The sequence below is a fragment of the Camelus bactrianus genome, chromosome 2, assembly GCF_048773025.1.
Source record: "Camelus bactrianus isolate YW-2024 breed Bactrian camel chromosome 2, ASM4877302v1, whole genome shotgun sequence".
Classification (NCBI taxonomy): domain Eukaryota; kingdom Metazoa; phylum Chordata; class Mammalia; order Artiodactyla; family Camelidae; genus Camelus; species Camelus bactrianus.
The window spans coordinates 127832503-127850329 of record NC_133540.1 but is presented as its reverse complement, the minus strand read 5'-3'; the positions used below and the strand labels follow the sequence as shown (position 1 = coordinate 127850329).

General features: G+C 36.9%; 1 protein-coding gene across 4 annotated transcripts in view; it reads right to left on the bottom strand.

The window, feature by feature from the left end:
• Positions 1-4885, bottom strand: part of RAB28 (RAB28, member RAS oncogene family) — an 82343-nt gene extending 77458 nt beyond the window's left edge. The window contains exon 1 of one of the 4 annotated variants that reach the window (XM_045508697.2): positions 4587-4885. In XM_045508697.2, coding sequence (XP_045364653.1) covers positions 4587-4661 — 75 coding nt within the window. In that variant the 5' untranslated portion in view covers positions 4662-4885. The remainder of the gene's footprint in view (positions 1-4586) is intronic. The other 3 variants (XM_074350249.1, XM_045508698.2, XM_010972993.3) reach the window with 3 other exon arrangements.
• Positions 4886-17827: the final 12942 nt, after the last annotated feature.

Sequence of the window (17827 nt, the reverse complement as noted above, 5' to 3'; positions counted from 1 at the left end):
AATTGATGCACAGAATATCAAAGTTAATGTCTTTGTTTTAGATATATAAACATAAAATCGCTACCAAATCTTATTAAGTAATCTTAATATTTATACTTGTATTAATTCAACAAGCAACTTTAAGCAGTTCTAATCAGTTACAACGGGAAGAGGGACTTAGCACTCCACCAGGTAAATTTCACTTGCCAACCAGCTATCAGTGGCAGCAACAGACTAATCAGCTAAATCTCTTTAAATACCCTGATTGTCAAGCTCCTTCTCCTTACTAGCAATTAGAATTTGAGATTTATCAACAGAGAAAACTAAAACAACGTGATTAAAGATCTGAATCTCATTATGTCCACATATACCAGTTCAATATAAATTTCATAGAAGTTGCACTTCTGATGTTAAACATTTCTGAGTAGTTTGTGTCCTCAGCCAGTAAGTACTAATTAAGGAGAGGAAAGCCTGTTTATAGAATTTCATTTCTTTATTGTCCCCTCAAGAAATGTGTCTAATTTTTCTCTGTATTAAAGATGTTACATAAAAATGATTCTATAGAATGACTAATATTTATCTTTTAAATGAAGAAATTGATATTTTAAGATTAATATTAAGCAGGCAAAAATATATTCCATTCAAAAGAACTATAAAGCTTAAAGTCACAAGAATATTATAACCAGGACAGATACATATCTACATTTTTTTTTAATAACAACTAAAGTTGTATTCAAAACTCTGGAGTTTCTTTAGAGTACCATTTCTTAACAAAGCAAAAGAATAATTATTCTAGTAACAACTGAAGTAACTCAGTAACTCAAAAGCGTCTTAAACATTTTAAATGCACTATTTATTTATTTGTAAACTTCTCCAAAAAGAAGAGAAAGAGAGCTTATGAAGCTTGTATGCTCTTCAAGATAGACTCCCAAAGTTAAGGAAAAATAGCTCCTTTTTTTATTTTAAAAGTTAAGATTAGATGTCAACTCCTAAGATAATGAAAACTAAGATAAAATTTCCATGATAGCTTATTATAGTTAATTATGACATAATTACAATAGTGTAAAACAAAAACTTGGCCAAATTTCAATTCCTTTAAACAAAAAGACCTAAAATTCCTTTGACAAAAGAACTATATTTTTCATATAAATGGCAATTTGTACACGCTAACTCTAATTCTTGTAATGTTTAAATTCTCAGCATTTTTAAGAAATTTATAAAATATTTGGTCAAATATTTACTGAGCACCATAAAAAAGATGTTTTGCTAGACTCTGAGAAATAAACTCACTACACCAAAATGAAAATTTATCTAGCTACCTTGATAATATAAAAAACTGAGAGAACAGAAAAAAAAGATAAGCATTCTTTTTTAAAGCCTTTTGTTTTTCATTTAGCCTTGTTTATGCCATTAAGCTTACTTAACTAGGAGCACAAAGTCATCTGTGAAGAGGCTCAGAGTTCTACAGAAAAATAATTAACACTACTTACACTACTACAGATATTTCAAAATGTTTAATATATGGGTGGTTAAAATACTTTTATAAGTCAAAGAAAAACTCAAGGCACATGTAACTTCAGTATAATGTTATTTAAGGTGATTTTTCACTTTCACTTAAGTTTCTCAAAGATCAGTATTTTTATATTAATGAATATTCAGAAAAATTTTAAGTTTCTTTTCCTGAAAATAGGATTTCTAGCTTTTGAAAGACCTACCCTCACACTTTTGAGGCAAATATAAAGCTAGAATTTTCAATTGGAACAGAATACAATCTGTCAAAAGTATAGGTCCTTGGAAAAAAGAATTTATTAAAATGGATTCTTATATCTCCAGACATCTTACTTAACAAATTAAACAGAGAATCAACTGAATCAGTGAGAAGCATTTCCTCTTCAATTATCTAGACCCTGTCTTTCAAAGTCAATAATTTCTCACAAGTCATTGCATAAATACCCTTCTTAAACAATTAGGAAGTGAACAACCACCTACCATATCTATAACATTTTTATCTGATTTTTTTTAACTTGGTGAACAACTGTTAACCATACTACATCTACAAATACTGAAGACACCATAAAAAAAAATTTTGTCTCAAAAAAATCTTAAGAAATATATAATAAAATCCAAAGTATGAATCAAAACAAGAAAGAAATAGAAACACGTGTTAATAGGAGGAGGAGCTAAATTTCTCTTACAGAAACTGTTAGTGGTCATCTCAATACTCTACTGCTTCTGTCGGGGTGTATAAAATGCCCTGAGTTACAACTAGCAAGAAAAATGATGCGAGAAAAAAATGGCCAGGAGTTAAATCAGCACACAAATAAGAATGAAAGAAAAGGACAGTGAAAGAAACATATGGGAATTTTAGTAGCTGCCAAATAATTTGCCAATAATTTGAGAGCTGAATGGGGTATGGAGAAAAAAAAAAGCTTGATATATGAATAATGGAAAAAGGTTAGCTTTCTGATGCTGGTAACCAGAAATTTCTTGCAGAAAAAGCCTTTACAGTTTTAAAACACATCAAGATGACAAAGACTAAATCAGAACTATCAGGTACTAAAAAGAGTATCATTGTTATCCTTCAAAGCAGAATAATAGTCCTAATTCACCAAAACATAAGGAGAAAACATGTGTTGTCCTATACTAGACACAGTTTTAGACAGAAATGAAAAACCTTAATTATTCACACTAAATTAACAACAAGAGGAAAATGTGTAACAGGCTAGATGAAAAACTTAAATAGAAAACTATGAACAAATTTCAACTGAGAAATATATACATAATAATGGATGAATACTAGAACAAAATTAACAAAAATTTTAAGAATTATAATAGAATGTAGGATAATGAACAATTTTTGTGTCTTTTTACAAGTGTATTAGAGTTATAGTCACTGTAATTTTAAACAGAAAATAAATTACTTATGAGTTGACCATAAAAAGATTTAGGAAATAAAAATTAGAAGGCATTCAAAAGAAAATACGAATGATGAGAAAACTATAAAAATAAAGTTTAAATTTTTATCGAATAAGGGTGTTAGAAACAATGCTGATTTATTTAAACAGCTATTCAAAAAGTTGTTACAAGTGTACAAAAACTCATAATAATTAATGCTTTATAAAGAGAAGTGATCCCAAGTAATTTTCTTCCTCAAAATGTTCCAAAATCATCAGAGCTTATTAAGTTGTTTTCCCTAACAACAAAAATCAATAACAAAATATCAGTGTGGCAAGAAAGAAATTAACAGAATTCTCCGAATTTTGCATATGAATGACACCTTTCCGGGCCCTAGGAACCCAAATCTCAGAATGAAAGACAGGAGCAGCTGTGCAATGCTGCCAGCGAGGATGTAGCGAGTCGTCTCCACAGAAACCAGGGTCCAAACTACACCAGTAACACAGAAACGCGCAGCCGAAAACGGGAAACTGGTTAACAATAACCACCTGCGTTTCTGAAGAATGGCTGGGGAAAGGGATAAGAGAAGAAAGGAGACAACTTAAGCAACGTTCTCGGAAACAACGTTGGCGCCATTGACAGAAGCGACAGGTGTGAAGGTTCCCCGGGGCAGAGGCTCTTCACCTTATTTGGGGCGTGGATCATAGAAGCCTCTAAGATCTTACCGACCCTCCCCAGAGAGCAAGGACCGGGCCGGCAACGCTTACTCCATTACAGGAGCTCCACGACCCTGAGTTAAAGACCCCCGCCTACAAAGTAAGGGGACTGGCTGCCAGATATTCTCACGCACTCACTCTCATTCATTCAACCGTCACCGAAGGATAGACTTTAAGGCAAGGATCCCCTCTGCCAGGCTAGCAGCTCTGCCCTCAGCATCCAGCTCAGAAGAGTTCAATTGATACTTGTTGAATGAATGCTTGTGTTGACAGGTGCTGCGCTGGGAGCAGAGATGAACAAGTATGATGCTCTAAAACAGCACCTAACGTTTGTTGAATGCACACCATGTTCTGAAAGCTTCACGTGGATTTTCACATTTTATGTGGATTTGCACACTTTACCCTTGGAGACGACCCCTATCGATATACCCATCTTACAGACGAACCACAGACAGGATAAGCAATTTGCCCGCTAATGACCTGACCAGTAAAGTGACGGAGCCCCAATTCTCTCACCCAGGGAATCTCATTCCAGAGTCAAGCTCTTGGGAGCTCCCCGTGCAGTGGAGGCATCAGAAAAACAGTAAAGGGGGGGAAGGGAACAAAATGTGACCTGGACTAAAGTTAAAAAAAAAAAAAAAAAAAAGATAAGATGTCTTCCTTGAGAGTCCCCAGAGGCGAGAAGCTGGAAAGCTTCCCAGGGAGATGCTGGCCCGTGTCTTGAAGAAGTAGGAGTTCGCGATAGAGACAGGGAGTTGGGAAATGCCTTTTTCTTCTTCATTTTTTAATGTAAGGGGAGCTGGACAGTTCTCGTCGGACTTCACCAAGCACCTAATATGTGTCCGGTCCCAGGCCACGACCTGGAGGGCCCGGGCCCACAGGCCCCGGGGTTCAAAGAAATAAGGCGACGCCGCGGGGAGGGGAGGAGGCTGGGGGCGCCAGGGCCGCGCCAGGGTTGCTACAGGCCTGGCACGGCGGGCCCGCTCGAGGACTGACCTTCCCGGAGGTGCCGTCCCCCAGCACGACGATTTTCAGTTGCCGGTCCTGGCTCTCCTCCTCAGAGTCCGACATGGTGTCCCAGGAACCAGGCCCGCCTCCCCTCCCTCCCCCACCGAAGTAGAAGGAGGAAGGGAAGGAGGGAGTCTCCGGGGGCGGGGGAGAGGAGGAAGGGCAGCGGTGGGGACAGAACCCCCCGCCCCGGTGTCTCAGCGGCCGCTGCAGGTAACCGGGGAGAATCACTCGCCAGGCGCCATCTTGCCCGCCTCCCCTCCCCCTGCGCGAGGCCACGCCCCCCGCGCGCTACGTCGGGCGCGCACCCCAGCCTCTGCTCCAACCAGCGCCGAACGCGAGCTTCCCTGGCCGGCCGGCCCATCAGCCGGCCTGAGATGAGGAGGCGTTCGAACACAGCAGGCGAGACGCGGCGCTACCCTTGCAGGGACAGTTGGAGGAAGAAAACAGAGGATGTGTACTATTCAAGCTAGATAGAAAATGGGGGCATGGTAGCACGCAGGCGTTCTATTAAATTCTATTGTTTCCAGCTCCCTGTGAAGGCCCCCCCTCCCCTGGAGAGAATGGTTTAGCCTGTCTGGTAAAGGGGGGGGTGACGCCTGGGCTGCTCGCCGAGGTTGCCATGGAAGCCAGGACCCGGCGGAGCGGCGGCGGGGCGGGGCCTGTCTCAGGGCGCCGCGGACGCTGGTTTCCCGGCGGAGCGCGCAGGGGAGGGCCGTCTGGGGCGGTATCGGCACCGGGGGTCGCGCCCCGGGAAGAGAGGCGGCGGCGCGGCGGCGGAGGGAGCTGTTACTAAGGGCGTCGCTGCCGGGCGGCGAGTCTGCGGTGGCGGCTGAGCGTAGAACGTAGCTGTGGCGGTGCCTCTTGTTTTCTCCTCTTAAACACTGGGTTTTCTCATCCAAACAACGGAATCCGATGCTTCGCTCCCGAAGCACGTACGCTAGAAGCAGCAGTTCTCAAAGTGCGGTCTGGGGGGACCTTGGGAGCCCTGACAAAGTCAAAACTGTTTTCCCAATAATACAAACAATTTTTTTTTTTTGCCTTTTTCACCTTCATTCTCTCACAAATATACATAGACGTTTCCCGGAGGATGCATGATGTGTATGACGTCATCTAACGGAGCGTATGCTTGTTATTCTTTCAAACACTTTTCAGTACTCATCTTAGTGTAGTAATGATAGCTATAACTTACCTAAACAAATGCTCTTTGGGGTTCACAATAATTCTTAAGAGTGAAGAGGGGCCGTGACCCCAAAAAGTTTTAGAACTGCTGTCCTGAATGGATGATTTCAGTTCAAGAAGGTAGGTAAAAGACATAACTGAAAATTTCAATATAGTAAGATAAATTCCACAACAATAATGCCAGCCTACTATGTCTCCCTGTTAACTGCTTTACGTGGATTATCACGTTGGCTCCTCATGGGAACCCTGTAAAACAAGAATTATCTCAGTTTACAGATGAGGAAACTTAGGTCACAAAAAGCTTAGCTCAGAAGCAGTAGTCCTGGAAAGAATATGGGAATTCAAATGGGAAAGCAGTACGGTGTCAAGAATTACCTTGCCCTTGCAGCAGCACTGGCTTTCTCATCACAGACCTGCACTTACTAGATGTGTGAGCTTGAGCCACAATTTCCTAATCTATAGAACAGAGACACTACCTCCTTCATAGGGTTGAGAATTAAATGACATCATCACTGCAAAGTAACAGAGTACAGTGCCTGGTACATGATAAGTGCTCAGTGTTAACCAGTGCAATTACCACCCTCGTCATCATCATCATTAGATACGGTCCATATTGGACAATCACTGCTTTCTACCCATGTTACTCTAAGCAGAGTTCCTATGTGGAACCCCAGTCCCTTCATCTGTAGATAGGGCTGGCCACAGTAGTTGCCACCCAGGTGCCCAGATCTTTCTCTCTCCCCCCAATCACCACCATCAACTTTCTACATCACTGGGTGTGTTAATGAGAATTAGAAGAAAAAGGTGAGTGAGAAAGCTTTGCCAGGTTCTTTGTAAATGTTCCTTTGAGGAATCTGTTTCTAATGAGGACAGATTTAACCCCTTCTTGTCCATGAGAGGAGTTAATGTGGCAGTGGTTGGCTTTTCTACTCTTCCTGAATGGAGATGGTTATGAGACCCAGTCTAACCAATGAGACAGAGAGAATGTCCTTTGGGAAATATCTGGTTTTCTTCTCTGATAGAAGAAGGAGAAGGGGAGGCAGGAGGGGGAGAAGAAGGAGAAAGAATAAAAAGAGAGACACAGAAGGAAAGATGTCCCCTCCCTTCCTCTGTTGTCATTATTTGGGAGAGGACATAATGCTTGGAACTGCTACAGCCTTCTACACCCTACCTTCCAGGCTTCTTGTTATGAGGAGTAATACTTACGTAGCTTAGTGATGTATTCCTTTACTTGCTGACAAAAACACCCCAACTGGCACAAATGCTTTGGCTGAACACCAGATTTAGTTAAGGCCATAGGATCAATTTTCATGTGTGGTTTCGTAGGAAGGGAAATCTGGAAGAAAACTTTGCATTTTCTAATCACCAGTTTCCTAGACACCAGTTTGATGGAGAGATATCATTTATTTGGTTGTGTTCATCCCTGGGGCAGTATTGCTACATGAAACAAAAAGCCAATTGCATTTGTTCAGTGACCATGTTTTACACACTTGTGGCAAGATTCCAGGTTGAAAATTAGATTTGAAGACTTGAAGTCATGTACATAAATTAAAAAGAAAAAAAAATGTCTTGTGTGGAAGACCATGCTAGATGGCACCAAAAGCTTCAGTGCGGTGCTTTATTATCCCAAAGAGAAATAGAGCTGATCCACAGAAAAGAAAAATGTCTCTGTGGAGCCTCTGTAAAATGCCCACAACAGGGTCATAAACTAGGGAATCTTTTTTAGTGGTCTTAAAACTAATAAATTAACAAAATGCTTAGAGATTAATTCTAGAAATTGCAAGAAACTGGAGATCTTTAGATAGGAAGAAATTGAAATAGTTACACAAGATAAACCTGTCTGCTATCTGTAAAACCACCTTCCTACCTCATTTTAAAATATCATTTTTAGTGTCCTTAACAGGTGATAAACCAAATTTTGTTGGAATGCATCCTGATTTCAAGGAGTTTATTCCTTCATGAAGTACCTTAGACTATGGACAGACTGGCCTGGTCATTAGAGTATTCTTTCTGATGAGCTGAAGTCTCTCATTAAAAATTCCAATGAATGGTATCGGGTGAGACTTCGGGAATAAAATAGGACTTCCCCATTCTAAAGGAAGGTCTTCAAATTGATCCCCTGTGTTTAGTGAATATTTGACAAGTATTAAGTGAACACCTACTGTGGGCCTTGTTCACAGCTCTTCTAAGCAGTGAGGACACTCATTCAAGGGCTCTGCTCCCACGGAACTTGCAGTTTTGTGGGGAGGTTAGTAGACTAAAGATACCAGGTCCCAGTCCCTGTTTTCTGTTTAACTCAGACAGAAAAAGAGAAGGCAGTGTGACCATGGAAGTAGACACTGGACTGATACAGCCACAGTGCCAACGAATGTAGGGAACCACCAGTAGCTGGAGGAGGACAGGAATGAAGAGAGGTCAGGCCTGGCAACACCTTGAATTCAGCCCAGCGAACACTGATTTAGGACCTCCAGCCTCCAAAACTGCGAGAGAATAAATTTATGTTGTTTTAAGAACCACAGTTATGGTATTTTTTTACAGTGACCACAGGAAGCTAATAAAAAGAGGAACATAAAATTTTAATAAATGAACAGGAAAATTTCAGATTCAGATAAAAGAGATACTAAAACAGCCAATGGATAGGATGAAGAGTAAAAATACCTGAGCATTTTTATTCACCAATGAATGTGAGAAAATAGTGAATCAGTGAGTAGACTGATTTCAAAAACCATGGATCTCTGCTACCTTAACAAATCTGATAATCATCCATCAGTTTTCTTTCATCTTTTGCCAATATTTCATAATTTTGAAGATACAGAGCTTAGGACTAAAGTTCCAGGCAAATATGAATTTGGAAAGAAAGATAAAATATGGTTGAATAATATCACAAATTATTAGGGAAACGAATATCAAAACTACAATGAGATATCACCTCACATCTGTTAGAATGGCTGATAGCAAAAAGACCAAAGATATCAAGTGTTGGTAAAGTTGTGAAGAAAAGAAAACCCTCATACATTATTGGCAGAATGTAAATTGGTGCAGCCACTATGAAAAACAGTATGGTGATTCCTAAAAAAAAAAATTAAGAATAGAATTACTATATGATCCAGCTATCCCACTTCCGAGTATTTATCCAAAGGAAACAAAAACATTAATTAGAAAAGATATATGTACCCCTATGTTCATCCCAGCATTATTTATAAAAGATAATGGAAACAAACTAAGTTTCCGTCAATGGATGAACTGATAAAGAAGATGTGAGATATATATATATATATATATATATATATATATATATATATATATATATATATATATTGCACGTGGAGTATTACTTGGTCATAAAAAAGATGAAATATCTCCATTTGTGCCAACACAGACAGACCTTGAGGGTATTCCGCTAAGTGATGTAAGTCAGGAGGAGAAAGACAAATACCATATGATTTCACTCATATGTAGAATGTAAGAAACAAACAAAATAAAATAAATGAACAAACCAAGCAAAAACAAACATGTAGATACAGAGAACAGAGTAGTGGTTACCAGACAGGAAGGCGCAGGGTGGTAGGGGGTAGGGTGAAATAGGTAAAGGGAATCAACTGTATGGTGATATGGTGAGGGATGGAAATTAAAATTTTGGTGGTGAGCATGCTGTAATGTATACAGAAGTCATAATATAATTGTAGACATGAAACTTGTATTAATGTTATAAACCAACATCACCACAATAAAAAAAAAAACAGAAAAGAAAAAAAATGCTGAGTAAGGCAAAATAATAGCCATGTCCCCAGCTTGTACACTTGATATTGTTGTATTTCTGCTGAAAACCTTAGAAAAATATAGAAATGATCCCCAATATATTGGTTTATTAAACTTCTAGAGAACAAAAACAAATAAGCCTGTCTCCCTGAAATTTTCTTCTCCCTTGATTGTATGTATATGTACATGTATACATGTGTATGTATGTACATGTGACCACCACCTAGATCAAGATATAAAACAGTTCAGGATCCAAGCAAGCCCCCTTGTGCCATCTGTCAGTCATTACCTCCTTAAAGGTAGCTACTATTTTGACCTCAAGCACTATAAATTAGTTTTACCTATTTTTGAGCTTTATCTAAATAGACTCTGTACAATATGTACTCTTTGGTATCTGGCTCTGGTCACTAGATAGAATGTCTGTGAGATTCATCTGTGTTGTTATGTGTAGCAGTAGCTTGTACTGTTTCATTGCTGCATAGTATCCCATTATGCAGCTTAACCACAACTTAGTTATCTACTCTACTGCTGATGGACATAGAGATTGTTCCAAGTTTGAGGATGTTATAAATAGTGCTCTTTAGCACACTTCATCCCTCCTCAAAGGAAATCCCAGTCCGCAAATAGCACTCTCCTCACACACACACAAAAATTCTTCTGTCTACATTGTATAGTCTTGAAATGATGAGAGAATTTAATAACCATGGAGTGATTTTTGAATATACCCTTTTAACATCTACATTTGTTGATTTGCTCTTGGAGTGTCTCACCTATTGTATCAGGTGATCTTCACTGAAACTTCAGAATTCACATAGTGTTTTGTTCAGCATTATAAAGATGACTGTTCCACACAAGCAGATTACGCTCACTTTCAATCAAAACCTCCCTTTTTTTTAATTGACAGAACAATGCTAAGTTTTATCTGAAAGAATAAACACAAGAGGAAAATTAAGGGAAGGGGCAAGAAATAAAAAGATCATCAACATACAACTTAATTTTTCTGAAGGACACTAATTATAACTGCAACTATATCATGCAACACCTAGGAATTCATCTTAAAATAAATATGTGTGTGGGAAGAATTACAAAACATTTAAGTAAATTGAATAAACACTCAATAAATGAAGAGCTATCTCATGCCCATGCATAGGAACACAATATTGTAAATATACCAGTTCTACCAAATAGGCTACAGCCGATTCAATTTCAATGAAATTTTTATGAAATTTGAAATGCATATAAAAGGAAAAGATTTAAAATTCACATGGAAGGCAAATATCCAAGAACAGCAAAGGTATTGTAGGAAAAGAAGAGCAAAGAACTTGCTTTACCAGATAGTAAGGCTTCTCATAAAGCTAAGATAAATTAGTTGGTTATATTCTCACTGAGGAAAACTGGAAAAGCTACACATAATATTTTTAATCCGTTTGATATTATCTGAAAAGCACTAAATTATGACATTAAGAGGAAGGAAGCCGAAAGATTAGACACCAGCATTCAGGACCACTGTCTCCAAAAGGCATCTGCAGAGTCAGGAGTAGAAGTGAGAGACAGGATAAGTAGAACTTTTTAACAGTCTTACAGAGCTGGGGGAAAAAAGGCAGACATTGCAGTTCAGGGCACATCACGAAGGAATAACTTTCCTAAACCAGCCCCCATTCTTTAGGTTAAGAAGTCCCTGAAAAGCTACATCTTAGGATATACACCACTGAAAATAGATCACCTCCACAGAAATTTAAGCCAAGCTTTGTGTTACCTCAGTCCCTCATTGAACTAAGATGATCTGTGTTGCTGAATGAACTACCAGAAACAAAGCTACGTTCTCTCTGCAGAAATATCAAATTATCTCTACAATCTTTCATAATCAGTATCTAGCACTCTATCTATCAAAAACTTGGTATGTGAGGAGCAATATGTTGTGACTGAAAATCAAGAGATACTGTGAAAAATAGAAATAACCCACAGAGATCCAGATAATGGAGATATAAAGCATGGACATTAAGTAGCTGGTATGTATGAGGGTTTATATGACAAGATTGAGAATTTGGTCAGGGAAGTTGAAAATGTAAAGGAGAATCAAATGGAAATTAACAACCAAAAACATAATAATTGAAGTTTATCCCAGTAAGTAAGTTTATTAGCAGGTTAGATACAATTGAAGAGAGAAAGAATAAATCAGAAGATAAGTCAGAAGATGATATCTGGATGGAAGGACACAAAGACAGAAAAAAATACAAAAATGACCATAAGAGACATACAGTATATGGTCAAAATATATCATTGGAGTTCCAGGAGATATGCTTTTTTTTTCCTGATTCATCACAAAGCTGACACTCTAGAGCAGTGAGAAAAGAACTCTCTTTTCAATAAATAGTCCTGGGCCAATTGGCTATTCATATAGAACCAAAATGAATCCTGAATCCTACCTTACGCCATATTCAAAAATCAATTCTGGGCATTTTGTAAAGCTACTTCTAAAAGTAAGAAAACTTTTGAAAGGTAACATATCCCAGTGGGGCCTCCAAATAAATAAATAAATAATATCTAGGAAAATATTTTCATGATCTTGGGGTAGGCAAAGATTTCTTACAAAAGAAATTAACCTTTAAGGGAAAAGTTGATTATATGAGTTAAATTAAAGTTTTAAAATTCTGCTCATCAAAAGGTATCTTTAAGAAAATGAACTATGAAAACCCCACAATGGAAGAAGATATTTTCAATTCATATAACTCACAAAGGACTTGTATCTAGAATTGAAAAGGTTTACTTAGTTCAATAAGAAACAGACACAAATAACCCAATATAATATTGAACATGAGGCTTGAACAGCCATTTCACAAAATAGCCATTAATATTAAAAAAAAGTTCATAACTTCATTAATAATCAAGGAAATGCAAAGAAAAACCAGAATGAGTTACCATTGCACCCTCACCAGAATGGCTATGAAATGACAAAAACTGACATGGCCAAACGTTGGAGCCATTAAATGTTCCATGCACTGCTGGTTGGAGTATAAATTTCTGTAACCACTTCAGCAGCCTTTTTGGCATCATCTACTAAAGCTGAATGTGTATGCCCAATAGCCCAACAATTTCATTTCCTAGTATCTATCCAGCCAAGATGCATCCAAGGACATGCCCAAGAATGTTCACAGCAGCATTTTTCATCATACTCCAAAACTAGGACAAATGTCCATCAACAATGGAATTGTGGTATATTCACACAGTGGGATATTATGTAGCAATGAAAATGAGTGAGTTGCTACATGGTACAGTATGGAAGAATCTCTTTAATATAATGTGGAATGAAAGAATCCAGACATGAATGAGTACATCCTCCATGATTCCATTTATATAAAGTTGGAAAAAAAAATGTGGTATTAGAAGTCAAAATAATGGTTTCCTTTGGGGAGGAGGAAGTTGGTCATGATGAATAGCTTGGCTCAAGGGCAGCTTTTGAAGTACTGGTATCGCTCTATTTTTTTTAACTTGTTTGGTGGTCAGATGGGTTTGTCCACTTTCCTATACTTCACTAAGGTATATTCTTAAAATTAGTGCCATTTTATGTATGCTATAATTAAATTAAAACTATAAATATATACATGTATTGTTGATAGTAAACACATAGCAAGATTAAATCTAGAGTAATATAAGCCAAATTATTAATAGCCATTAATAGTAGCAAGATTATAGAGAACCATCACTTTCCATGTTATATATTTGTGTATTTTATGAATTTTTTGTAGTGAGCATGAATTTGTTATAATCAGAAAAAAACATCAATAACAACAAAAGACTGAACAGTCACCCACAGTCTTTTTCACAGTGGGCAGATGAGAACCTTGCTGTGTGATAAGAAGATTTCAATAACATAGAAAACATGTTAGTTTCATAATCATCTAAGAGCCTTTGTTGAAAAGAAAAACAAAAATCTTGTTTGTAACAGAACCCCAGGCTGGTGTGTGAGCTGCAATTTCCCAGCTGTCCACAGTTCTGCCTCATTGCTTAGGGATGTGCTTCATTGATTCCTAAAGCATAGCTCCAGACAAAACCAAAAATTTGTAAAGCAGGAGAGTTCTCATATCACCTCTACAGCTGTGAAAACCAGACCTATCACAACTTACCAGTGAGTCTGGCATGGTTAAATAAGGTAATATGTATGGAAGTGTTTTGAAAAACTAGAAATGATGGTATAAATGCAGAATATTACTTGAAACTTAATGTGGGAGTTTGGGGGAATTGAATTTCCCTAACCATCAAGAACCAACATAGAGAACTCAGTGATTTTAAGGAAGCTCTGCATTTCCAGATTACATGGACTGGCAGTGGTACAAATGTTCTCCAATATCCTTTATCTAATATATATATATATATATGTATATATATATATATATATATATATATATATATATATATATATATATATATATATATATATATATATATCCAATATGATACCCTTTACTTTGATCCCTTCTGAGCCCTTGTTTTGCACAGCTCTCCTCTGTAGCATCACTGCTTTACTTGTGATGGCCTTTAGCTGGGTCAGCTGGGTTTCCAGTTTATCTATGTTTTTTTAAACTAAGTTTAAGGCTTTCAGATAAGTAAGATGGTATTATAAAGTATTATCTTAACCTTAGGATGGCATTCCCCAAAAGTAAGTTCTCTGGGACACTTTTGCCATGAATTGCTATTCAAATAAAGTTTAGAAACAGCTATAGCTACCCCACTTTTGGAAAGTGACAATGTACTTGAGAAATATTGCAATAAATAATCTCTTGGGACTTTTTTAACCCCAAATTTCCCAAACTTATTTGACCCAAGTAATATTTTACTGACAGCATTTAGGACCAATGTTGTATAGAACATGATTTCAGAAACTCTACTTTAAAACTAAAAATATCTGAGAGAGAAGGAAATCTTAAAAATAGTTAAGAAGCTGATTTTCAGTATTTAAATCTGCATTATAGAAAGTTCATCTGCAAAAGATCTCAATTTCTCTCTATATATGTGGAGAGTTCAGACTATATACAAATGTTTTGATTCAGAATGTAAAGTTTTCTCAGTGCCTTTGTCAATATTACTAAAGTAAATTTGTATCATAAGAACCTTAACAGCTACTCAAGCATAGTGTTGAAAGCAATAGCCTAGATTCAAATAGATCTGATTTTTAGTTGTAGTCATATTTATGACCTTGAACAGTAATTTAATTTCTATGAGTTTCAGTTTCCTCATCTATAAAGTACAGATTATAGTAATATACTTTCTTCATAGGGTTATTATGAAGCTTATCAATAATATATATCTGCACAATGCTCAGTACAACACTAAATCTATGTTAGAGCCTGTTATTAAACTGTCTCATTTTTATATCAAACAAGCACATTAAATCAATTTTGCCTATAAAGCAGTCACCACAGCAAGCTATGCAGTTAAGCCAGTGATGTTAATATTTTTCAGATATCTTTTTTGGAAAGTGAATAAACAAAGACAGTAAGGATTCTGACTAAATATAGTAAAATTAAAGTTTGGTGTGATACGTGAGAAACATGTTCCTAAAAAAAAAAAAAAAAACTGAATTCAATAAAAAAAAAAAATCTTGATATAGGCCCAGTATGTGCAAAGCCATGGGTTAGTACCACATACTATACTATGGTTAATTTTGAAAAACTGAGGTTTCCTGGAGAAGAAGAGATTCTAGCCTAAGATTGCAATATAGAAATCCTGCCCGAGTTTCCAGCCTGCTCATCTACCTTAAAAATTTCAGACGTGCCAGTCTCCCACAATCATGTTAACCAGTTCTCTAAAGTCAATCTCTATCAGTCTCTCTCTCTTCACTCATAAACACACACACACACACACACACACACACACACACACACACACGCACACGCACACTAATGATTGTGTTTCTCTGCAGAACCCTGACTAATACTTGTCGTGAGGGATACAAAGTAGAATTATGTCTCCATTGGATTAGTATTTAGTTACCTTTGCACACAAAGGAATTCTCTTTTATTGAGTGTCCGTTATGAACCAGACACTGTATGAGGAACTTGAATGTATATGATCTAATTTCATCCTAATTATCTGACAAATTAAAAAATAGTAGATTTTTTCTTTTTTTCTGATTTTAAATAATTATAAATTACAATTTATAAATTGCTTTACAGAATATAAGACCCTGAAAAAGGAGGTAGAAATATAGGAGAGAAAAAAAAAACAGGAAGTAAGGAAATGTGGAAATGAAAAAAATAAGGAGGGAAAAAAAATACTCTGAAAATCTGTTGCCATTTACTCAAGAAACATTTTGAGTTATCTTGGGCTGAGCCTAAGTGGCTTTTTCCAAAGAAAGTTTAATTTTGATACAGTGGAATAAAGCACATCTTTCCCTAATTACTCAACACTCCACTACCCCATGGCATAAAGATAAAAATTATCTAAGAATATATACTGGGAAAAGTATGGACTAAAATGAGAGTCATAAAGCATGAGTCATAAAACATCTAATTTCAGCTCTACTTAGTACTAGCTTGGAGGCCTTGGGTAAATCTCTTAGCCTCAGTTTTGTTACCCATAAAATGGAAATAAGAGTAACCACCTCACAAGAGTACTATGAAAAGCAAATTAAATGCCAGTGTTTTAAAGAATTCTGTAGCCTCTACAAGGAGGTACAAATACTTGTTTTTATTAATTAGAGCATCAATGTTCACTTGTTATACAGTCGACTTAATACAGCAGAGAGAGACTTGAAGAGGCTAAATTTCTGCTTCTAGCAGTTTTGCAAGCTGTGTAAAGTCCTCCCAACACCAAACTAAAGACTTCCAAAAAATTACACTATTTTTAAATGGAACTTTAAGAAATGAACATTACAATCATCAGAATTAAAATCTTAGTGAGTAGACTAGATAGTACATTTGAAACAGTTCAGTAACTGGAAGATTGATATAATGAAATTACCCAAATTGTAACACAAATATATCAAGAGTTTTTTTTAAATGAAAGAGAAATTAAGAAACATGGAAAATAAGAAGTTGTAACAATGAGAATTGGAGAAAGAGGAGAGAGAAGATTTGGAAGAAGCAATATTCTACAAAGTTGCATCTGAGGATTTTCCAAAACTAATGAAAGGCATTAATTACAGTGCAGACAGAGAAAACACAATATAATAAGTGGAATAATAGAAAGTGACACCTAGACTTATTGTGGTAATACTTCACAACCTGCCTAAGACCCAAAAAATTTTTTTCAAATTATATCATATATGTATTAATCACAGACTCAAATTAGTTTATTTTCTTGTAATCAGGAAAGTACAAAATAATGTGTTACAATGATACATTTAAGTGCTACTTTTAAAGCATTTGGAGTTACTCTTGTGTTTTGCTTTTGTCTCTCTCTCTCGCTCTCTCTGTATCAGGCTAATTCATTACTTGCTGGAACTCGTACCGCAAAGCATTTTTGCCAACTATTTATGTTCTTGCCTTACTTGGGTAAAGTAAATCCCATACTTTCTCAGTGGGGTTAAGGTCAAGACTCGGAGGGGAGCCACTCCTTTCTAATTAGTTCCCCAGACTCCTCTTTTTTTCCCCTTTTTAAATGGCCACAACAGTTTAGAAAAATGTTTGGAGTCATAATCCTCCTGATAAATGAATCCCTGATGAAGCAGCTGGTTTCCAGAAGGGACTCCTTGCTGTGCTGCAATTATGTTGAACCTAAACTCCAGTGGTTCAGGTCACAGCTGAAGTACTTGAGGGGACCATACCTGTCTCTGAGCTCTACTGTATAATGCTAAGCTAAGAGACTCCAGCTTCTCCTCCCCAAAACCCTCACTCTAAATTCAATTTTCTTAGTCAATGAGAAAACTACTTGCTGATGGGAGTGTATGTGAAGGTCCTCTACTGGTGAACCAAAGTGGGGGAAGAGCCATTCTTACAAAGAATAATGGCAATTTAATACCATACTAGACATCTTGAAAATAATTTTCTATTTATTAAATGCACTTAAAGTCTGAGCTACTGAATAGGCATGTATTAACACTGACACCATATTATCCGTCTGAGAGTTTGCAGATTTAAGTCATCCTAAAGGGAAATATTTATAAAAACAAACTTATAGCTCAGACTAAGAAAATAATGTACAGGAAATTACAAAAGGCTACATCTTAAATGTTGTAAACAATGGCACTTTAAAACACACACATACGAATGCACACACAATTTTTCACTTGAGCACACACTGAATGTATAGATTCTAGCTATGTTTCCTTAATTCTAATAGATTTATTT